The 24,589-nt window shown below is 39.6% G+C and overlaps 3 protein-coding genes across 4 annotated transcripts in view; all 3 read left to right on the top strand.

Moving 5' to 3' along the window:
* farp2 (FERM, ARH/RhoGEF and pleckstrin domain protein 2) overlaps positions 1–6,121 on the top strand; it is a 54,775-nt gene extending 48,654 nt beyond the window's left edge. The window contains exons 29-31 of the mRNA XM_089001591.1: positions 2,325–2,432; positions 3,680–3,831; positions 5,561–6,121. Of these exons, the coding sequence (XP_088857717.1) occupies positions 2,325–2,432; positions 3,680–3,831; positions 5,561–5,696 (396 nt within the window). The 3' untranslated portion in view covers positions 5,697–6,121. The remainder of the gene's footprint in view (positions 1–2,324; positions 2,433–3,679; positions 3,832–5,560) is intronic.
* Positions 6,122–7,465: 1,344 nt separating this feature from the next.
* boka (BCL2 family apoptosis regulator BOK a) lies at positions 7,466–13,790 on the top strand. The gene is made up of 4 exons (XM_089001558.1): positions 7,466–7,969; positions 8,806–8,934; positions 11,168–11,331; positions 12,275–13,790. Exons 1-4 carry the CDS (start codon positions 7,759–7,761, stop codon positions 12,398–12,400), a joined length of 630 nt encoding a protein of 209 aa, XP_088857684.1. The 5' UTR covers positions 7,466–7,758; the 3' UTR covers positions 12,401–13,790.
* A 521-nt stretch (positions 13,791–14,311) lies between these two features.
* Positions 14,312–24,252, top strand: atg4b (autophagy related 4B, cysteine peptidase). 2 transcript variants are annotated; one of them, XM_089001282.1, is made up of 13 exons: positions 14,312–14,367; positions 15,264–15,365; positions 16,812–16,883; positions 16,986–17,084; positions 17,148–17,249; positions 18,273–18,345; positions 18,442–18,521; positions 18,595–18,782; positions 20,082–20,160; positions 20,227–20,372; positions 20,467–20,523; positions 21,414–21,507; positions 22,705–24,252. In XM_089001282.1, the coding sequence occupies exons 1-13, from the start codon at positions 14,358–14,360 to the stop codon at positions 22,776–22,778; spliced, it is 1,176 nt and encodes a 391-aa protein (XP_088857408.1). In that variant the 5' UTR covers positions 14,312–14,357; the 3' UTR covers positions 22,779–24,252. The 2 variants fall into 2 exon arrangements, with proteins under 2 accessions (XP_088857408.1, XP_088857409.1); XM_089001283.1 differs by lacking the exon at positions 14,312–14,367 and adding an exon at positions 14,895–14,960.
* Positions 24,253–24,589: the final 337 nt, after the last annotated feature.

Raw genomic sequence — 24,589 nt, 5'->3', positions numbered from 1 at the left:
TCTTCTGGGTCAGGGCCAGAGACCAAACACCATCACACACGTTTGCTGGTACCGCAACCAGAACCTTTCACTCACCGATTACCTGCGCATGAACCAGGTACCGGCAAGGGAGTCGAGGGAGTTTTAGAGAGACTAGCGAGCGTGTCAAACGGTGTCCATTTGAAAACTACAAGAAAACAGCTACAAGAAAATATATAATGTGTAATGGTAATTAAAGCCAGGCTGATGTTTTTTTTTTTTTAAATATGAATGCTGATTTATCAGAATAATCTCCGGATTAAAGAAATTAATTAATTAACTGGCTGATTAATTTTCAAAAATATTATGACTAAAAATACAAGTGAAAAAAAAACTGTTAAATTTAGACTCGTTTCAACTTTATTGATAGTTCAAAGGCAGAGTGTAGACTGCAAGGTTAAAATATCCCACCAATCAGCCTCCACAAATAACCCACCCAAGCCATCTGTACAATTTGAAGAGAACATACAAGCAAGGGAACCAGCTATTAATGACGTTTCTAGTGTGTCTGCTTGCATCTGTTGCTGTTGCAATATGACAACTTCTAAAATGTACAACCCAGAGCTCCTTGAGACACTTTACGCAAAAATCTATCCATTCCATCAAGCCATCAACGACAAAGGTAAATAAAACCACTTTATTATACAGTACAGTTTATTTCTTTAATTACAATACCATATCACATTTATTATACATAAAATAATGTATATTGTGTCAACAATCGTACAGAAAGAATCGGTAATCCATTAAAACAACCTTTGTGATGAAAATAATATGCATACGAACGAACCTGCAACTTTCAGAAGCATCAAGTACATAACACGATAAAACTGCTAGAATGAAAGTCTTATTTAGTCAAAAATTATATTTTATGGGTACCTGGGAACCGATTATTCTCATTTTAATGGCTTCCTATGGGGAATTAATGTTTGGAATACACACTTTTCGCCTTACACACATTTTCTGGGAACCAATTAAGTTCGTAAGCCAAGGTATCACTGTACTTGGAAAACTATAAACTTAGCATTTGACCTTTTATTCCTACTGTCAGTATTTAATTTGACCACAAAGAGGCAAACATTAACATATATTTAATCTTTGATTTATATCTGTAAAATATTATATATATAAAAAAATATTGAACATGTGCTAATTAAGTCACCCGGCTGCTTCTTTTATACGATACTGATAGCCACCACTAGCATATGAGCTAACTGGTGACCCTATCTGGATCGAAGACGAGTTACTTAGATTATTCAGTGAGGTAATACGAAAAACAACACCGAGCTGTTATGTAAAGTCTAGCATTCAGTGAAAATATATTTTTGGGGAGGTGTAGACATTAGTTAGCTAGCGAGCTAACTAGTGAGCTAGCTAGCGAGCATAATATTGAGCTTACTTGTGAGCCAGCTAGCGAGGTAACTATCGAGCTCACTCACTAGCTAGTGAGCTAACTATCGAGCTAACTCTCTGGCTAACTATCGAGCCCGCGAGCTAGCTATCTAGCAAGCTAACTATCGACCTCACTCGTGAGCTAGCTAGCGAGCTTGCTAGCTAGTGAGCTAGCTAGCGAGCATAATATTGAGCTTACTCGTGAGCCAGCTAGCGAGGTAACTATCGAGCTCAGTCACTAGCTAGCGAGCTAACTATCGAGCTCAGTCACTAGCTAGTGAGCTAACTATCGAGCTAACTCTCTAGCTAACTATCGAGCCCGCGAGCTAGCTATCTAGCAAGCTAACTATCGCGCTCACTCGTGAGCTAGCTAGCGAGCTTGCTAGCTAGTGAGCTAGCTAGCGAGCATAATATTGAGCTTACTCGTGAGCCAGCTAGCGAGGTAACTATCAAGCTCACTCACTAGCTAGCGAGCTAACTATCGAGCTAACTCTCTAGCTAACTATCGAGCTCGCGAGCTAGCTATCTAGCAAGCTAACTATCGCGCTCACTCGTGAGCTAGCTAGCGAGCTTGCTAGCTAGTGAGCTAACTGTCGAGCTAATTCAAGCTAGCAACCTAACTATCGAGCTCACTTGCATGCTTGCTATCGAGCTCACTAGCGAGCTAACTATCGAGCTCACCTGCGAGCTAGCTAACGTCACGTTGGAGTGGTAGAAAATGGACCACAGACAAAAAAAACTAACTAAATAAATCAGCAGAACTGAGATGTTGATAAACAACCTGGCGTTTTATCACCTTACTTCAGTACAACACAGTTCTCACAAATCTCTGAATTCACTTTATTGTGGAGAAGAGTGTTAATGAGGCTGAATGTAATTGTAAATTGTATTAACGCCATGATGTGGTTTTGCAGAACCAGTTGTCGGGGTACCTTCTGAGGAAGTTCAAGAACAGCAATGGTTGGCAGAAACTCTGGGTGGTTTTTACCAACTTCTGCTTGTTTTTCTACAAGACGCACCAGGTGAGAAAAATACACACACAGACTGAATATTTATTGTATTGTGTATTTTGCTTAGCTGGCATTTCCCAATATTTTTGTATGATTGTACTTATTTAATTTTTCTATTTTTTTGGGTTCAATGTTTTCTCTGTTTGTGTAATTTAGCAAATATTTATGTCCTACATTTTAGCATCTTTTTACAATAATAATAATGAAACATTTCATTTGTAAGCGCCTTTCAAAACTCTCAAGGACACTTTACAGTCACAGGTTAAGTTTTTCTGTGATTGAGCAGCGTAGGCCACATGCGCCACAACCTGCAAGTAACTCAAATAGATAGAAAGCTAGCTAGCTAATAGATACCTAACAGATAGCTAGCTAGGCCTTCACTCAACCCTGAAGCAACTCAAATAGATTGAAAGCTCGCTAGCTAATAGACAGCTAACAGATAGCTAGCTAGGCCTTCACTCAACCCGGAAGTAACTCAAATAGATTGAAAGCTTGCTAGCTAATAGACAGCTAACAGATAGCTAGCTAGGCCTTCACTCAACCCTGAAGTAACTCAAATAGATAGAAAGCTAGCTAGCTAATAAATAGCTAACAGATAGCTAGCTAGGCCTTCACTCAACCCGGAAGCAACTCAAATAGATTGAAAGCTCGCTAGCTAATAGACAGCTAACAGATAGCTAGCTGGGCCTTCACTCAACCCGGAAGTAACTCAAATAGATTGAATGCTAGATAGCTAATAGATAGAAAGCTAGCTAGCTAATAGATAGCTGACCGATTGCTAGCTCGGCCTTCACTCAACCCGGAAGTAACTCAAATAGATTGAAAGCTCGCTAGCTAATAGACAGCTAACAGATAGCTAGCAAATGGCTATCTAGGCCGTCACTCAACCCGGAAGTAACTCAAATAGATAGAAAGCTAGCTAGCTAATAGATAACTAATAGATGGCTAATAGCTAGCTTGATATATAGCATGTTGTGTTAAGTTCATTCTGTCTCCTTGTAATCTCTTATAAATCAGCTAGGTAGCTATATAGCTAATAGATCGCTAGCTAACAAATAGCTAGCTGTATATGTTACAATGCCACAAAAAAAGATACACTTTAAGGCTGTAAACTGCTGCGTGAGTCCGACAACAACAACTTCCAGATGCTGCTGTGGAAAGCCTTGCGGCCGTGTTGATTTTCTCCGGGTCAATGATTTTGACTTACACTTTTTAAATATATATATATATAATATTTGTTTATTGATGGTTGTACTCAGGATGACTTTCCGCTGGCAAGTTTGCCTCTGCTGGGCTACACGGCGAGCACGCCGGAAGAGGAGGACGCCATCCACAAGGATTACGTCTTCAAGCTGCAGTTCAAGTCGCACGTCTACTTCTTTCGGGCTGAGAGCGAGTACACTTTTGAGAGGTCAGCGGCTTCCTTTCTACGCTTTGTCATCTACAAGAGTATATTTTTTTTTTCCAGAATTTATTCAACCAACATACTGTACGCCTGCTCACCCTTTTTCATTACCCCATTCAATAATTAGAAAAAAAAACAACAACAAAAATAAGTCACGACTTGTTTTTTATTGTTTTTACCAGATTTTTTTCCGGCTGACAATTTCATTATTTTTTTTCTGCTATTTTTTCATCATAATTTATGATATACAGTAAAGTCTCGTTATATCGATATTCAAGGGAGTCCGAAAAAATATCGATATAACCGGGACTATCGATATATCCGACCCTGTTTGCATGTAATTTTCTCCGTGCGTGCATAGAAATAGTATCGATATAACCGGGACTATCGATATATCCGATATCGATATAACGAGACTTTACTGTATATATATATATATATATATATATATATACAGTGATACCTCGGCTTACGAGCGCTTTAGCTAACAAACTTTTTGCCTTACGAATATTAAAATCGCGAGACTATAACCTTGGCATATAAACTATTTTTCGGGAAACACACGGAGCTACCACAATAAGTGATGACGAAGCTGGAAATGGCAGCCGGCTTTTTTTCCCCCTCTATTCCCCACCCCCGGTCTTCGGTTAAAGCTGCACGTGATTGGTCAATAACGCAGCAGTGAGGGAGTTGGGGGGGGGGGGGTTACAGAAACACAGAGTTGCACATGGAAATAGATAGGAAGACGACAGAGAGAAAGTGAGAAAATGGATAGAAAACAGTGACATTTGGACTTGTTTCAACTTTATTGATAGTTCAAAGGCAGAGTGTAGACTGCAAGGTTAAAATAGCCCATTAATCAGGCTCCACAAATAACCTGCACAAGCCATCAGTTTAATTTGAAATGAAAAGACAAGCAAGGGAACCAGCCCTTGTTCGTGACGTCACGCCAGGACGTCTTGTATTGCTCTCGAATCAAAACAATGGCTTCAGATTAGGAGAAGATGCTTTCTTGTGACTCATCCAGTTATGAATATGATTCAAATAGTTCTGAAGAGGAAAGCATAAATGTTTGCAATCGATTAAAGAAGTCCCTGTGTATCAATTCGAGCTGTCAGGACTCCAATGTAGCGTCCCGGAAAATGCACAAGATGGCGCCCAAGCTCAGTTGGAAATGGGCTGATTTTTCTGCTGGGAATTTGTGTCAACTAGTATCAAATAGTAGTCTTGGTGCAACACACAACGATTCACCATCGCGTTATTTGTGTTTTCAACACGGATCAACGCAAAGTTTTCAGACCAAACAAAGTACCCAAAATGCATTGTGTGTCGCTTTCTCGGTCAGGGGCGTTCCTTTGGTGACGTCACGTCAGGAATCGTCACCAACTCGAAAACAAGACTTCCTGAATATTAAGCGTGAGTCTTAAAACTTAAAATATAGCTATATGCGGCGGAATCTTTGTAAAATACACTCAGTAGAAGTCATTTAAAGTGATTTTACTAATTATGGACACAACTTCTCGGAGGTGTCGGTTGTCCTTTAACACTTATTTAGTAGAAAATGATGTTTTATGGAGACCTGGGAACGGATTATTCTCATTTTAATAGTTTCCTATGTGAAATTAATGTTTGGAATACACACTTTTGGCCTTACACACACTTTCTGGGAACCAATTAAGTTCGTAAGCCAAGGTATCACTGTATAATTTTAAATTTCTTTGTGTTTGACTCTCAGATGGATGGAGGTGATCAAGAGCGCGGCCAGCGCCACAACCCGTGTGAGCCTACTGGTCCCCGCCAAAGGAGATGGAGAAAAAGACCTCCCCGTTGAGATGAACGGAAGTCCACATCTGCATGCCTCCTTAAATTAACTACCATTTTCTGCGAGAAAGCTCTTTTCATGTTTTAAAGGACCATCTTATCCTAAAAAAAAAGCTGTCGCAGGTCTCGAAGGAGCTGAGGTACGAAAAAGACAACGGCAATATAAGAAGAAGGTTTCCTGAAAGTGCACACGAACGATTTTGTGCTGCTATTCGTGTTGGCGTTAAATCCGTCATTTTCATTAACCAAGGCTGGTCCCTATACTAAGATGGATGCCATTTACAATTTATGCCGTATTATGTTTCGTCTCGTAACAACAGAGGAAGTCTTAAAGCGCCTCATCGTTCGTGTTAGAAGGCGCTACGTTCTTGTTAGCTATTTATTGTGTAGCGTGCGTGCGTACGGGAGACTGTTTATTTCGTCTTTCTGTTGATTCTTTTTAAAACGTCAAATAAAAAGATAATTTCAGACTACACCCTCAGACTAAGAATCTTCTTTCACATAGACTGATGGAGGAAATAGTTCATTTATATTTAAAATTTATATTTAAAAATGTTTTTTTTTTTTTTACGGTATGCCATCTATGACAATCTTAAAGGACAACCGACAAGTTATGTCCATAATTTGTAAAATCACTTCAAATGACTTCTACCGTCATAGTCATAGACCCCATACTCAGTCAGGACAATAGAAGTAATCAGTCAGGACAATAGAAGTAATCAGTGTAGCCGCAGGGAGTAGTCCTCTGCTCCCCCCAACATGAGAGCAGGGACCAATCATAGCAGAGTCTGGCACCGCCACATCTGGACAGTAGGGATATAAAAATAGGCTGAAAACTACCAGCAAATATTTTTGTTTGCTGATGAAGCCTCTTGGATAAGAAACGAAACGTCCGACACCTTCAAAAACGTACAGATGACGCCTGAAGAAACCTTCTCATCGATGGACCACTCCTGTACGACTGAGAGCTTATACAAACGTATGCCATTTTTAACTATCTTAATTTAACATCTTCATTGCCAAGTATGTAGAACACACAAGGACTTTTTTTCCGGTAGAACACACTGCACTAGTATCATCATCAAAAAATTGCAAAGAGGCACTATACAGTTCTATTTTGGTTACTGTTTAAAGCATTAATGGCCTGTGGAAGAAGCTGTTTAAATGTCTGCTGGATTTGGTGCGCATGGATCGGTAGCGCCTACCTCAGGGTGGTAGCTGAAAAAGGTGGTGGGCAGGGTGCGGAGGGTCCAGTAGGATTTCTTAGTGGGATAGGCGCTTTTCATTCAGATTAATTGTACATGTCTTTTTTAGATATTCTATTTTTTTTATTAACTTGCTGCAAAGTAGTAAGGAGTGAAGAAATATGAATCCATGTAAAATATTATAGGTGTCAACATTTTTCACAAGGTATGAGGGTAACCATAAAATGACAAGGGGTGGCCATGGACACCGTCAATAAGACCAAAGTTGCTTTTTCAAGAGTGAGCTGGCGAAAATGGTAAACGGGCTTGGGTTGATGACAAATGAAATGTTTTTATATATTTTTTTTATTTTTTTTTTATTATGTCACTAAGTATGAACATAAGAAAAAAAACAGGAAACATTTCAAACATAAATTTATAACACACTACAAACAATTATCCATTTAAAAAGTATTTAATATTATTTAATTTAGACGCCATATATATATATATATATATATATATATATATATATATATATATATATATATATATATATATATATCCAATCCAAATCCAAAACAGTAACGCTTCCCCGGACTTTGTGCGCATGCGCGTTGTATCAGGGGGCGGGTCTGTGCTCTTCAATAAAAATGTGTCCTTAGAAGGAAACTTTAACAACTTTGCTTTTTCAATGTTTTTCTTCAACACAAATCATATTTTTTTTCTGTGACGTAACAACAGGCAAAATGACAACCCCGCTTCATATTTCTCAACCCACATTCACCGAGTAAGTGGTCGTTGCAGTCCTCCGACAACGAGCGGACTGAGAGCGAGTTGCCGGCCGCCGTGGCGACTTGGCCGGCTTGCGAAGGCGTCTAGCCGGGCGACGCGCTTTGGGAGCTTCCCGGAGGACTCGTAAGCGGATATGGAAATGTTACGACGCTCGTCCGTGTTCGCCGCCGAGGTTTTTGATCGCTCGCCCACCGACAAGGAGTTGGTGTCCCAGGCCAAGTCGCTCTGCCGGGACTACATCCAATCGAGACTCGGTCGCGCTGGCATCGGCTGGTCCAAGCCCGAGCAGCTCGCCTCTTCGTGGGGGACGCACGGTGACGTGTCGGCGGTTCTCCTATGGTTGGGTGAGCGCCACATCCGAAACCGTTCACGCACCGAGGATGATCAACTATCGTCTTCAAATGAGTTACAGTGATACCTTGGCTTACAAACTGAATTGGTTCCCAGACAGAGTGTGTAAAGCGAAAAGTGTGTATCCCAAAAAATATTTTCCCATAGGAAACCATTAAAAGGAGAATAATCAGTTCCCAGTTCCCCACAAAACATAATTTTCTAGTTTTCTAATTTTCTAAGCCTTAAAACTACACAAAATATACCTTATTTCACGTATAATAAATGTGCTATGGTATTATAATTAAAGAAATAAATTGTACTGTATAATAAAGTTGTTTTATTTACCTTTGTGATGGTTGTTGATGTCTTGATGGAATGGAGTGGCCGGTTTCATCAGCATTAAACACTTGATGATGAACTGAACCTTCTTTCGCTATCTTGAGGAATGATCCCTTGTAGGTGCTTTCTTTGTGATAATTTTATCTTGTTCATCATCATTTGTGTTCTGTTTAGCTGGGTTGATAGCTTTTTGCATCAAGTGTACAGATGGCTTGTGCGGGTTGTTTGTGGAGCCTGATTGATGGGATATTTTAACCTTGCAGTCTACACTCTGGCTTTGAACAATTCCCTTCGAATACATAAAATTTATTAAAAAAATACAAAAGAATACATAAACTCACAAAATAGCATTTTTGAAAACATGAACTATAAATTCAGTACGAGCAAACTTGTTTCAAAAAATATTTATAACTATTTGAATTTACAAACCAAAAGTCAAAATAAAATCAAAACTAATTTGTGACGTGGTTTGAAATAAATTTTGCATGCTGTCCTATTTGTGTTTGAGGTGATGAGCTGGAGTATCTGCGTCCCAGCGTTTATCGCAACGTGGCAAGGCAGCTCAACATCACGGTAGCCTCAGAGAGCGTGGTGACAGATGCCTTCCTTGCCGTGGCGTCCGACATCTTTTCCACAGGTGAGTCTGCAGTGTCTGGTTCGTGCAAATTTTTTTTTGAACTACTGATCTATCTCAGAAAGTACAGTGATACCTCGGTTTACGGACCCCTTGGCTTGGTCTTCGGGTAAAGCCACGTGATTGGTCAAGAACGCAGCAGTGAGGGGGTGGGGTTAAAAATTAAAGACACAGGCAGACGACAGAGAGAGTTTCAACTTTGATACTTCAGGCTGTACACTTGATGCAAAAAGCTATCAACCCAGCTAAAGAGAACACAATTGATGAGGAACTAGATAAAATTATCGCAGAGAAAGGGGATCATTCCTCGAGATGGTGAAAGAAGAAGGCTACATTCCTCATCAAGTGTTTAATGCTGATGAAACCGGCCACTCCATTTCATCAAGCCATCAATGACCATCACAAAGGTAAATAAAACCACTTTATTATACAGTACAGTTCATTTCTTTAATTATAATACCATAGCACCTTTATTACACAATAAATAAGGTATATATTGTGTAGTTTTAAGGCTTAGAAAATTAGAAAATTATTTTTTATTGGGACCTGGGAACGGATTATTCTCCTTTTAATGGTTTCCTATGGGAAATTAATTTTTGGGATACACACTTTTCACCTTACACACTCTGTCTGGAATCCAATTAAGTTAATAAGCCATGGTATCACTGTATAGTGAATTGTATGTACGTGATCACTTCAAGAATAAAGCCTTTTTTTCACTTTTCTCCAAATGTTTCTGTCTTGAAAATGTTGCTCAGCAGCGTAACTGTAAATGTCAGCAAAGTGGTGTCATCCTGCACTTTACACTCACGGAAGATAAACACAGAGTCAAGTGTGTTTATGGGAAGTGGAGATAGACGGGAAGCCAAAGTTTGGGATGTCTAAACGGTACAAATATGGTCGATAGAGGTTTCTGTAAAATGAGAATGACACAGAGCTCTTATTTGCCCTGCCGCCCCTTCTCAATAGGACATTGTAATCCCGCTCATCCGGCCGAAAAACTGCACACCAAGGCATTTTTTCCACTCTATAAAACAGTGTCTGTTGCCAAGGCTCAGCTGTGAAGAACAAGAAGAAAACCATCTTTGTGTTGGGGGGGGGTGGTTACTTCTTGGCTCTTGCAAGTTAATAGGACCGCACCATTTTTCATTTGTAGTCATTTAATGATCTTTTATTTTTATTTTATTTTTGCTGACCTTGCAACTCAAACGTCTCATTTCATTCTACTGCAATTTGCCTAGTCAAAACTCGAAAGACTCCGAATTCCCACTTTTATTGAACGCAGCATCATACTCTCAACTGTATTCGTAGTAGTGATGGGAATTCCGGGTCTTTTTAGAGAGCCGGTTCTCTTTCAGCTCCCAAATGGCTCCTCAGTTTGTTTTGTTGCTTAAATTAACTAACTACCAAAAATAATGTAAAATTATGTGAAAAACGAATTACTCGTGTAAAAAAATACACTATGTCAAATATTTTTTATTTATATGGCTTGATTTATATGTGCACAGAGAGCATGTACTAACTTTCACTTTCCCTGTGGTTACTCTGGTCTGATGATCAGCTGTCACTAATTTGCTTTTCATATTAATAATGCTATCATACCAACTAGTAAAAAATATAATTGAATAATAATAACAGCATAATGTGAGAACATTTGTCCACCTGTCTACCCTACCCCCCCCCCCTTCTCTTCACTGCTGCATGTGTCTGTAATTCCCCCCTCCCTCCTCTACCACGGATATCGACCAATCATGTGCGGCTTTAACCGAAGACTGGGGAATAGAGGACAAAAAAAGTCGGCTCTTATTTCCGGCTCCTTGTTTGGAACCGGCTCTCTTCGTTCATTTCATAGATCAGGCTCAAAGAACCGGCTCGTTCGCGAACGACACATCACTAATTCGAAGAGCACTTAAAAACAAACAAACAAACACTGATGTATGTGCATGGAGAAAAGATCAACTATGCAACGACAAACAACGTAATAAAAGTAAAAACGGTACAACGCACAAAAAACAGTCAAACGAACAATGTCAAAGTCTACAGTGAGTCAGAAGTCAAAGTATAAAAATGAGTTTTAAGACGAGTTTTAAAGTGCCTGGCAGATGCGTAACGCGAGGACGAGTCCAATGTGGTCAGGTTGGGTGAGACCTTTTCAAGCTTTGGAAACAAATAAGAACTCAAAAATGTTTAGGGAGCCAGTAAACATAAATAGAAATATTTGTGTGTGTGTTTCCAGGTGTGACGTGGGGTAAAATTGTGTCTTTATACGCGGTGGCTGGCTCTCTTGCCGTGGATTGCGTTCGACACGGCCACCCTGCCATGGTTCATACCATTGTGGACTGCATGGGGGAGTTTGTCCGCAAAAGTCTCTCCACGTGGTTGAAACGCAGAGGGGGTTGGGTGAGTACACGCGCACACACGCGCACACACACACACACACACACACACACACACACACACACACACACACACACACGCGCGCGCGCACACACGCACACGCGCGCGCGCGCACACACACACACACACACACACACACACACACACACACACACACACACTTTTCTGTTTCAATGTTTTTGTGAGGTCCGGATAACTCCAGATAGGGAGTGAGGACCACTGTTGCTCCTAAGTTTCGAGAAGAACTAGTGTTATATTTGAAGAATAAATGTCACCCCATTTCCCACTTCAACTTCTTTAAAAACGAAGTAATAAAAAGTGGACATGAAACTGAAATAACAGCAGGAGTGAGGTTTCTGAATGGGTACATTCAAATATCGTTTTACATGTTGTGGTATGAACTTTTTCCTCTTATTAAAACGAACACACACACACACACACACACACACACACACATAAACACACACGGTGAGTAAAAAGTGTGTGTATCCAAGTGAAATGAAAATACACACCAAAAAAAATCATTTTGGGTGAATTTGTTAGGACGTTTCTGAAACTTTAATATATGCATATACAGACCCTCTAGAAGCTTTAGAGTGAAAAACTTGTGAGGACCGACCAAAAGGTCCTCACTTGTCAAAAATGTCCTCACTACGTATGGTATAAAATGTTAGTGGTCCTCACAAGACTAGTCATACAAACACACACACACATAAATTCGCACAGACTCGCAAACGCTAATGTTGACATTTACTAAAAGTAGGGGTTTAAACATGGATTATGGTTTCAAATTAAGGTGATTTAAATTTGAATTGGCGTTTCAAAATGGCGCTTCACATCCGAGGTAGTTCCTTCGCATGAGTATCAAATCTGGCGTTGAGTATAAAAGTAGGGTTTCAAGTGTGATATTGTATAAAGTACTGCATTATTTACTGTTTTTCTTTAGGCGGACCTGACTAAATGCGTGGTGAACACAGAGGTTGGTTTGCGCTCCCACTGGTTGGTGTTATCGCTGTGTACTTTTGGACATTACGTCAAGGCTATGGTGCTCTATCTGCTTAGGGACAGGTGAGCCCGGTTCTTGATTGCCCTCCCACCCCCAAAACAGACAAAGACAATTATCCATTCCGTCAAAAAAGTCCACATGTGCACTTTTTATCTGTCATTTTGTTTTTGCTTTTTGATTCCTATGACAGTTCTTCGGGTGACCACCACTTTGAAATAAAAACAACCACTAGAAATAATGATACAGGGCTGACTGTAAATACAGTGATACCTTGGCTTACAAACTTAATTGGTTCCCAGACAGAGTGTGTAAGGCGAAAAGCGTGTATCCCAAAAATTAATTTCCCATAGGAAACCATTAAAATGAGAATAATCCGTTCCCAGGTCCCCATAAAACATAATTTTCTACTTTTCTAAGCCTTAAAACTATACAAAATATGCCTTATTTTATGTATAATAAATGTGCTATGGTATTATAATTAAAGAAATGAGCTGTACTGTATCATAAAGTCGTTTTATTTACCTTTGTGATGGTCGTTGATGGCTTGATGGAATGGAGTGGCTGGTTTCATCAGCATTAAACACGTAACCTTCTTTCACCATCTTGAGGAATGATCTCTTGTAGGTGCTTTCTCTGTGATAATTTTATCTAGTTCCTCATCAATTGTGTTCGGTTTAGCTGGGCTGCCATTTTGTTGTTAGAAGAGTGGGCTCGTTCGCTCATTGAGGCAGCTCCGTGTACGAAAAAAAGTTCGGATGCCAAAGTAAAGTTTGTATGCCAAGGTAAATTTTTCATAAATGTAACGTTCGTAAACCGAAGAGTTTGTAAGCCAAGGGGTTCGTAAGCCGAGGTATCACTGTACAGTGTTTCATTGCTATTTTCTGGGTCGCTTATTGCGCTGATTGAACTTTTTGTTTTGTTTTTTTTTTCAAACAGAAAAAAAGCAAGGCCATGAAAATTAGACAACTTGTCAGAACGGAGGTTATGGCTTAGTAGACACACAAATCCTCCTAAATAAAATGTTAAAATGAGATAAAATATAAAAAGGAAACCTCTACTTTATGGCAATTTACCTACTGTGTGTGTGTGGACTTCCAACATGTCACCCAGAAATAGTGAAGAAACAATATAATGCCATTGGTTGTATTTGCAATAATTTGCACTGAGTCACCCACTAACTGCACCGTATTAATTGTTTTATTGGTTCTTAATTATTAAAGCTCGTGTTTAAAAGTGTGCTTTAAAAAAAAAAAGCTTTCCACAAAACTGCCTAATATGCTCAAGAATAATAAAAAGGATGTGGTAGTCCTTTCCTGTGTAGTAGTGTAGATTTTTTTTTACCATAAGTGAGCACATTTCACTTTATTGTGGCTGTTTTATTTAATACATTTCCAATGTTACTCTAGAAATGTTGATACTGTCATCAGTCGTTAATAAAGAATTCTTTCATTACTGACACATTGTACTTGTATGACCTTATTTCGTGGATTATGACTATATGGTGTTGTTTTTAAACGGGTTTGTGTACATGAACTAAGAAAAGAAAACTAGTCAAACAGGAATATAGATGTTATAAAGATACATTTCTTGGACCAATATGGCGACGTTGGACTGTTACGTCCGTTCAATCAGGCGGCACATTGAAAAAAATCACGACAACACATTAGTTACATTATTTGTACAATAATATATTATTTAATATTATTATAATATTAATATTATTATTTAAGAGTACGAATTTTAAAAAATGACACTCGGAAGTCACGTTAGGTTGCCGCATAACTCTTGCATGCGTGTAAACGGAATTACAGCGCCGTCTTGCGTTCGATGGTATTTTCTGGCCTTCACGTCGTTGTTTTTTGATTGGTCAAAGCAGGCCATATATCCAATACGATTGGCTATCCTCTGAATCATCCCGCCTCTCTCGCAACTTCCGCACTTGTACTCTCTCGCTATTGGTCGAGTTGGCGCCAGATTGGCTCGAGAACAACAAACAAGTATAGCACAGGAACAGCTCTTCGGGATGGACGCAGGTAAGGCGAGACTTTTGGGCAAAAATAACGCTAAAATATTAAATATTGTCAAAACAACAGAACAACATGTAAACAATGACAGTCCACCCTGAGCGGCAGTTCAACGGAATGTCACAGCAGCGACATTCCGTTGGTGCTTCGCTGGCGTTAGCCCATCTAGAGTGATGGCCAAAGCTAACTGCTAAATTACGCCAGCCTGTTGTTTTTATTTTCTTTTATTTTTTTATACTGTGTTATTTTCTCATCATATGAAGTCTTATACGGTGTGTCTAAGCCATTTGTACTCCGTGTGCGTGATTTGATTAGTTGCTCGTGCTTGATTTGGTAATGTTACAATTTGAGTTTGCTCAGTCATCATTATCAAAAGGTGATTGACAACTCACACATTGTAAAAAGCTACTTGTCAAATATCGTCCCTTTTTCCTGGGAATTAATAAATGACAGATTAGTTTCAATAATATGCTGTTGGATGTAAAATAAGTCTGAGAAAAACTCAAAATAGGATCGTTCCAAAAGTGTCTCACAGGTCGGGGGTGTCCCATGATGGATATGGTGCGGTCTTGTCCTGACGTCACCCCACGTGAACAAGACGGGTAGCTACTTAGCTAACATTCAAACTCTTACAAATGTATATTACATATCCTAAAAATATCACATTTATTTGAGGGATTTGTTTGAAATGTGTTTCCCATATCAATTCTTATTGACGCATTGTAATTTAGACAGTTTTGTTTGAGACACATAATCTACCGACAATAGAACAATTCCCCCTACCTAGAATATATAATGGTAGCGTCCTGTTGTCGTTCGTCATTATAAGTGAAAAGTTTGGGCTGTTTTGTTTAATGAAGACACTTGGCAACTCTTAATTTATGGTGACAAATTTATGTCAACAGCGACGTTGACATACGACACACTGCGCTTTGGCGAATTTGAGGATTTCCCCGAGACTTCTGACCCTGTGTGGATTTTAGGGAGAGAATATAATGCACTCACAGGTAAGCCCCCTCTCCATTACAGTGACACCTTGGCTTACGAACTTAATTGGTTCCCAGACAGAGTGTGTAAGGCGAAAAGTGTGTATCCCAAGAATTAATTTGCCATAGGAAACCATTAAAACGAGAATAATCCATTCCCACGTCCCCATAAAACATAATTACTTTCTAATTTTCTAAGCCTTAAAACTACACTAAATATACCTTACTTTATGTATAATAAATGTCCTATGGTATTATAATTAAAGAAATAAACTACTGTATAATAAAGTGGTTTTATTTACCTTTGTGATGGTCGATGGCTTGATGGAATGGAGTGACCGGTTTCATCAGCATTAAACACTTGATGACGAACGTAACCTTCTTCTTTCACCACCTTGAGAAATGATCCCTTGTAGGTGCTTCCTCTGCGATAATTTTACCTTGTTCCTCATCAATTGCGTTCTGTTTAGCTGGAGTGATAGCTTTTTGCATCAAGTGTACAGATGGCTTGTGCGGGTTATTTGTGGAGCCTGATTGATGGGATATTTTAACCTTGCAGTATACACTCTGCTTTTGAACTATCAAAGTTGAAACGTGTCCAAATTTCACATTTTTCTATCCATTTTGTCACTCACTCTCTGTCGTCTACCTGTATCTTTAATGTTTAACCCCCCCCCTGCTGTGTTCTTGACCAATCACATGACTTTAACCGAAGACTGGGGGCGGGTAATTTTGTATTTTGTATGCCAAGGCAATTTTTTTAAATAAATTTAACGTTCGTAAACCAAAAAGTTCATAAGCCAAGGGGTTTGTAAACCGAGTTATCACTGTATTTGTTTGCTGCATCAAACCACCATCTTTTATTTTAGCTGGCGTCCATATTGTTGCCAAAACTCATCACTGGTGATTAACTCATTCACTGCTAGACAAATGCAAAAATGTGTCCACTCCTGTACCAGAGTTTTTGTCATTTTCACTCAAATTCCAGGATCCACCGAATATTGACTTGTAGGACTACCTATACATTCAATGCAGCGTAAGAAACTTGAGACTCTCTTCTTTCGTCAGAAAAAAGAGTTAATTCCTAAATTATATAGGTCTGGAGTTATCTGAGATTGAAATGGGGGCTGCTGAACAAAATGCAGTACAATACATATTTATTTATATAGTGATTTAACAACAGTTGAAGCTATAACAAAGCGCTAACATGGACAAAAGGCAAATACTGCCCCCTGTTGGAAAGGAAAAAAACATTACCAGAGGTCTGACCAGCGCTTTATTTTATTTAATAGAGAATTTAAATTTGATTTAAACAGAGAATTTATAATTCCCGAATAAATTTGGTAATGGCAGCGAATGAGTTAATTGGACAACAATAACAAGAAAAAAAATAACAGAAGCAAAAAAAAAAAAAAAAAAAGCAAAATAAATCTGATTTTGTGTCTCATTCTGTTGTTTACCCAACAGAGAAAGATGACATCCTATCAGATGTCACCTCACGACTTTGGTTCACATACAGAAAAAACTTCCCCCCTATAGGTGAGTGCCGTGGGTGCCGACTGTTTTTTTTTTTTTTTTTTTTTTTACTATGGAAAAGTTGACGAAAAAAGCCTGAGCGCGTATGAATATCCATGTTTTCAGGCGGCACGGGTCCCACGTCGGACACGGGCTGGGGCTGCATGCTGCGGTGCGGGCAGATGATCCTGGCCGAGGCGCTAACGTGCCGCCACTTGGGCAGAGGTATGGAGGATATCCATATATTAGACACGTCCCAGTGCTTGTAATGGTTTCCTCCGGGGACAGACTGGCGATGGTCGTCAGGGCACAAGCAAAGAGAAGAATACGTTAGCATCCTCAACGCCTTCATTGACAAGAAGGACAGTTACTACTCCATACATCAGATCGGTGAGTGGCGGCCACCCCGTACCGCCTCCTCCTCCTCCGACTTTAGGGACTAGAACTTATTCCGTGAGTGTGAAAGGCATTGTGCCGTTACATTTCACGTGTCGTGCATCAAAAAGTAGCTAGCTATCTGGCTAATTATCTAGCTAGCTAGCTATCAATTAGCTTGCTAGCTAGCTTTCTATCTATTTAAGTTACTTCCACAATTAGCTCGCTAGATAGCTTTCTATCTATTTGAGTTACTTCCGGGTTGAGTGAACGCTGGCGCATGTGGCTGCCGCTGCTCACCCACAGAAAAACTTATCCTGTGACTGTGAAGTGATCTTGAGAGATTTCAAAGGTGCTTATAAATTAGATGTATTATTATTGTTACTTCCACAATTAGCTAGCTAGCTTTCTATCTATTTGAGTTACTTCCGGGTTGAGTGAACGCTGGCGCATGTGGCTGCCGCTGCTCACCCACAGAAAAACTTATCCTGTAACTGTAAAGTGACCTTGAGAGTTTTGAAAGGCGCTTATGAATGAAATATTATTATTATTATTATTATTATTATTATTATTATTATTATTATTATTATTATTAGTAGTAGTAGTAGTAGTAGTAGTAGTATAAAAGAGGAGCTAGCTGGCTACCTGACTGGCTACCTAGCTAGCTAACTATTTGGTATCTATTTTCTGTGAATTAGCTACCTAGCTGGCTACCTAGCTTGCTATTTGCCATCTATTAGCTATCTGGCTAGCTATCTAACCAGCTATCTATTAGCTGTCTAGATAGCTAGTTATCTATTAACTAGCTATTAGCTAGCTTTCTATCTGAGTTATTCCGGGTTGAGTGAACGCTGGCGCGTGTGGCTACCGCTGCTCACCCATAGAAAAAACATATCCCGTGACTGTAAAGTGACCTTGAGAGTTTTGAAAGGCGCTTATAAATGAAATGTATTCTTCTTCTTCTTCTTCTTCTTCTTCTTCTTCTTCTTCTTCTTCTTCTTCTTCTTCTTCTTCTTCTTCGTGGAATGAATCCCGTAGCCCAAATGGGAGTTGGCGAGGGCAAGCCCATCGGACAGTGGTATGGACCAAACACAGTCGCACAGGTTCTCAAGTGAGTATCTCCTTTAACGGTAACGTTCTTCCGAGCGGCGAGGCTAATCGTTAGCGGTTAGCACATAGCCTGTCCGTCGTTTTTGTCTTTGTCCAGGAAGTTGGCGGCGTTCGACACGTGGAGCAGGATGGTGGTGCACGTGGCCATGGACAACACGGTGGTCATTGAGGAGATCAGTGAGTGGCCGTCGATTGGTCACGGGGAAGACGACACAGGAGCGGTGACGACAGGTCACGGTGTCAACCGCAGAGCGTCTGTGCATGCCCTGGTTGGATGCGGCGGCGGCGGCGACGGCGCCCGGAGAACTGAACGGTTGCGTGGAGGGCGCCTGCGCTCTCTCAGGTGGCGATGTGGAACTTTGGAGGCCGCTGGTCCTCCTCATACCGCTCAGGCTTGGACTCAGCGATATCAACGACGCCTACATCCAAACGCTCAAGGTGACGCTCGTTTGTCGCTGCTAAAATCGGGGGAATGCAAAATTAGCCGGAAATCAACAGGAAGTTAAAAAGCTGGACGAATGGTAGAGATTTGGGTCAAAGTAGTGCGATAACCGCGGGAGGTTGACAAGTTGCGAAAAGTAGGCTTTGGAGCAAAGTATGTTTATTTTAATTTAATTTTAATTTAATGTAAATTTAATTTTAATATTTATTTAAATGTTTGTTTTTTATTTTTATGTAATTTTTATGTAATTTTTTTATTTTAGTTTTAGGAGAATTTTAATTTAATTTTATTTTAATGTTAATTTTTATTTAACTGTTTCTGTTTGTTAATTTTTATTTTTTTTATTTTTTTTATTTTTTATTTTTTAATTTTTTTAATTTTTTTTATTTTTTAATTTTAATGTTTTAATTTTAATGTTAAGTATTTTTTATTTAAATGTTTGTTTGTTTATTTGTATGTAATTTTTATGTTTTCTGTAATTTTTATGTATTTTTATTTAATTTAATTTTGATTTTAGTTAAATCTTAATTTAATGTTATGTTAATGTAATTTAAATTTGTATTTAAAAGTTTGTTTGTTTATATGTAATTTTTATGTTATTGTTATGTACATTTTATGTAAGTCTTATGTAATTTTTATTTAATTTCAATGTCATTCTTTCTTGTATTTTTATTTTTTTGGACACATGCACGATCTTTAATTCATTCACTGCCAGACAATGTGCAAAAATGTGTCCACTTCAGTGCCAGGGTTTTTGTCATTGTCACTCAAATTGCAGGACCCGCAGAATCTTGAATTTTAGGACTACATAAACATTCAATTCAGTGTAAGAAACCGTAGACTCTTTTCTTTCATCAGAAAAAAAGTTAGTTCCTCAAGTGTATGGGTCTGGAGTTATATAAGCTTGAAATGAGGGCGGCTGTACAAAATACAATACAATACAATACAATACAATACAATACATACATATTGGTTTGGACAACAGCTGAAGCTGGAACAAAGCGCTAACATGGACAAAAGGCAAATTCTGCACCCCTCGTGGAAGGGCAAAACATTACCAGAGGTCTGACCAGCGCTTTAACGGCAACCCCCTGCAAGAAAAAACAAAATCCGAACAAATTCGGTAATGGCGCTCCACGTCACACTTCAATTCCCAAACTTATCCTGTGACTGTAAAGTGACTTTGAGTTTTGAAAGATGCTTATAAATTCAATGTATTCTTCTTGTCATTGCTATTATTATTGTTATCATTATCGTTATCATCATTATTATTTTTATTATTATCATCACCGCAGCAATGCTTCATGCTGCCTCAGTCTCTGGGCGTCATCGGCGGGAAACCAAACAGCGCTCACTACTTCATCGGTTATGTCGGTACGTTTACACCATTTCCCCTCTTATCCGGAGTCCACCATTTTGTTGATCTTTCTTACTTGCCAGGCGAAGAGCTGATCTACTTGGACCCTCACACGACGCAACCCGCCGTGGACCCCTGCGATGACGGCCAGGTGCCCGACGACACGTACCACTGCCAGCACCCGCCCTGCCGAATGCACATCTGCGAACTGGATCCGTCCATCGCCGCCGTAAGGAATGAACGCCACTCACCGTCGGCAGCCATTTTGTGCCCGATTGCCTTTAATAATAAAGAACCACTGTTTGTTTGTCTCCCCCCGTCAGGGTTTCTTCTGCAAAACAGAGGACGACTTTGACGACTGGTGCATGCGTATAAGAAGGGTAAGCGCCGGATGTCGCAACGAATTGGATCGGGATAGCCAGAAGTTTTTTTTTCCTCCTTTTTTTTTAATCTGTATCGTGTCATTTTAAAGGACAACCGACGTCACCGTACAAGTTGCGTCCATAATTTGTAAAATGGCTTCAAATGACTTCTACTGAGCGTATTTTACAAAGATTCCACCACATATAGCTAAATTTTACGTTTTAAGACTCCCGCTGAATATTCCGGAAGTCCTGTTTTTGAGTTGGTGACGATTCCTCACGTTACGTCACTGAAGGAACGCCCCCGACCGAAAAAAAAGGACACATTGTAGCAGTCCTTCCATCACGTCAATGCATTTTGCTGTACTTTGTTTGGTCTGAAAACTTCGTGTTGCACCAAAAAGAGGCAGAAGATGACGACAAAGCTCCGTGTAAGGAATTACCACGGGCTGATTAATTCCTTACACGGAGCTTTGTCGCCATCTTCTGCCTCTTTTTGGTGCTACATTTCCCGCTCCCAGATACCTCAAAATGGCACGGAATAAATTATTTAATCTATTGAAAACATGTATGCTTTCCTCTTCAGAACTATTTGAATCATATTCATTACTGGATGAGTAACAAGAAATCATCTTCTCCGAATCTGAAGCCATTGTTTTGATTCTCCAGCAAGGCAAGACGTCTTGGGGTGACGCCACGAAAAAGGGGGCGGGACCTTCTGAAATTGGCCACTTTCGGTTTCATTTTTTTTTTTGCAGTTTCAGCACATTTGAAGTCATTTTTATTGGTGTTTTGCATTTGACTAAAATATCATATTTTTGGGGTATTTTAGATGCTATAAAACGTTTTTCTGATGTCAGTTAGGAAACAAAAAAGTGATGTCGGTTGTCCTTTAAATTTGACCGCAGTTGTCGTGCCATCGAGGAGGCTTACCGATGTTTGAGCTGGTGGACAGTCAGCCGTCGCACATGGTCACCGTGGATGCTCTCAACCTGACTCCAGGTGAAATTCTGCCTTGGCGAGTTTAGTGTCACATTTGATTTTTAAAACTAGCTGAATGTTTTCATTTTTATTTTTTTATTTAATGTGCCATTCCTTTGTTTGATATATTTCTCCAATCAAAGATGATAAACTTTTTTTTTTACTTTTACAACATTAGATTAGAGGAGCCTTTATTTGTCTCACATTGGAGAAATTTACATTTCACAGCAGCAAAAACAAAATACAGTGGGACCTTGGCTTACGAACTTAATTGGTTCTCAGACAGAGTGTGTAAGGCGAAAAGTGTGTATCCCAAAAATTAATTTCCCATAGGAAACCATTAAAAGGAGAATAATCCGTTCCCAGGTCCCAATAATGCATCATTTTTTTATTTTCTAATTTTCTAAGCCTTAAAACGACACAAAATATACCTTATTTTATGTATAATAAATGTGTTATGGTATTATAATTAAAAAAATAAACTGGACTGTACAATAAAGTGGTTTTATTTACCTTTGTGATGGTCGTAGATGGCTTGATGCAATGGAGTGGCCGGTTTCCTCAGCATGAAACATTTGATGAGGAACGTAACCTTCTTTCACCATCTTGAGGAATGATCTCTTGTTGGTGCTTTCTCTGCGATAATTTTACCTTGTTCCTCATCAATTGTGTTCAGTTAAGCTGTGTTGATAGCTTTTTGCATCAAGTGTACAGATGGCTCGTGCGGGTTATTTGTGGAGCCTGATTGATGGGATATTTTAACCTTGCAGTCGACACTCTGTACTTGAACTATCAAAGTTGAAACAAGTCCAAATTTCACTGTTTTCTATCCATTTTATTACTCTTTCTCTTGTCTGCCTGTCTCTTTATTGTTTCACCCCTTCCCACTCACTGTTGCGTTCTTGACCAATCACGTGGCTTTAACCGAAGACTGGGGGCGGGGAATAGAGGACAAAACCAAGTCGGCTGCCATTTTCTTGTTAGGAGAACGGGCTCGATGTCGCGAACGACATCACTCATTGTGGCAGGTCCGTGTGTGTGTCCCGAAAAATAGTTTGTATGCCAAGGTAAAATTTTCATAAATGTAACGTTCGTAAACCAAAAAGTTCGTAAGCCAAGGGGTTTAAAACCGAGCTTTCACTGTACATCCATCCCGTTTTATTATAAAAAGAATTCTTGTTCATCGAATTTGAAATCTGCATTTTGCTTTTTTCTCAGACTTCTCCGACTCGGATCGCCTGGAGCGCTTCTTTGATTCCGAAGACGAGGAATTTGAGATCCTTTCCTTATGAGGTCCAACACGGTTTGATACCCAAACCAAAACCAACCAACAAACAAAACTAAAGAAGATTCTCTCCAGTTTTTTCCATGCACCAAGTGAGGAGGGGTGAAAAGCCGTAATACAGCTTGGGACCCCCCCCGTCACCCCTCTGCGAAAGTCTGGATGGCACCCATGTGCGCATCCTCACCCTCCAACGTGTTTCTGTGGGAGTCTTAACTGCATCACTCACTAACGTTGACCAAGAAGAGCGGAACGGTGCCTTGCCCTCCCCCACCCCTAAACTTCAAACCCCCCTCCCCTGCAGCCTTCCAGCCTGAGTCCGTTCCTCCTAACCCGTTTCAACTAGCGCTACGTTGACCACGCAATGAAAAAACAAAACTTTACTGGATTTATTTTGTGGAAATTTCCAAGCAGGTTTACTTCGATGACTTTCTGTGACTCCTTCAGGCATGACTGGTTACGCTCTATGGAGACTGACTGGAAGAGTCATAGAAAGGTATAGAAGTGGATGGCCTTAGGATTTTACAGTGATACCTTGGCTTATGAACTTTTCAGATTTACGAATGTTCCATTTATGAAAATTTAACCTTGGCATACGAACTTTTTTTCGTACACGGAGCTGCCGCAATAAGTAATGTGTCGTTCGCGAACGAGCCCGTTCTTCTAACAACAAAATGGCAGCAAACTATTTTTGTCCTCTATTCCCCAGCCCCATTCTTCGGTTAAAGCCACGTGATTGGTCAAGAACGCAGAAGTGAGGCGGGGGTGGTTTAAACATTAAAGAGAGAGGAAGACGACAGTGAAAGAGTTTCAACTTTGATAGTTCAAAGGCAGAGTGTAGACTGCAAGGTTAAAATTCCCATCAATCAGGCTCCACAAACAACCCGCACAAGCCATCTGTACACTTGATGCAAAAAGCTATCAACCCAGCTAAACAAAACACAATTGATGAGGAACTAGATAAAATTATCACAGAGAAAGCACATACAAGGGATCATTCCTCAAGATGGTGAAAGAAGGTTACGTTCCTCATCAAATGTTTCATGCTGAGGAAACCGGCCACTCCATTCCATCAAGCCATCAACGATCATCACAAAGGTAATTAAAATGACTTTATTATACAGGACCGTTTATTTCTTTAATTATAATACCATAGCACATATACATAAAATAAGTTATATTTTGTGTAGGCTTAGAAAGTAGAAAATTATGTTTTATGGGGACCTGGGAACGGATTATTCTTATTTTAATGGGTTCCTATGAGAAATTAATTTTTGGGATACACACTTTTCACCTTACACACTCTGTCTGGGAACCAATTATGCTTGTAAGCCAAGGTATCACTGTATTTCCGCAACGTTGATCATCCATTTTAGGTTAATCCTGAAATTTAACCCAAATTGCCGAATTTGGGTCGTTTTGGCGTTTATGTACGCACACACACATATAAAAGGAACGTGAGTAATAAACCGCTAAGATTTCAACTACATTTACGTCATCTTTTTACAAAGCCTTGAAATCGACTATTTTTTGAAACATGAATAAATAACTTTATTAATAATAATAATACATTTCATTTATAAGCGCCTTTCAAAACTCTCGTGGTCACTTTACAGTCACAGGATGAAATTTTTCTGTGGGTGAGAAGCGATAGCCATACGCGCCAGCGTTCACTCAACCCGGAAGTCAATAGACAGAAAGCTAGCTAGTAGATAGCTAATAGACAGCCAACTATTAGCCAGCTAGCTCGCTTTCCATCTATTTGAGTTACTTCCTGGGTGAGTGAACGCTGGCACATGTGGCTGCCACTGCTCACCCACA

The sequence above is a fragment of the Hippocampus bargibanti genome, linkage group LG07, assembly GCF_051943395.1.
Source record: "Hippocampus bargibanti isolate YZ-2025 linkage group LG07, ASM5194339v1, whole genome shotgun sequence".
Taxonomy (NCBI): domain Eukaryota; kingdom Metazoa; phylum Chordata; class Actinopteri; order Syngnathiformes; family Syngnathidae; genus Hippocampus; species Hippocampus bargibanti.
This window is presented reverse-complemented; position numbering and strand designations above follow the sequence as displayed.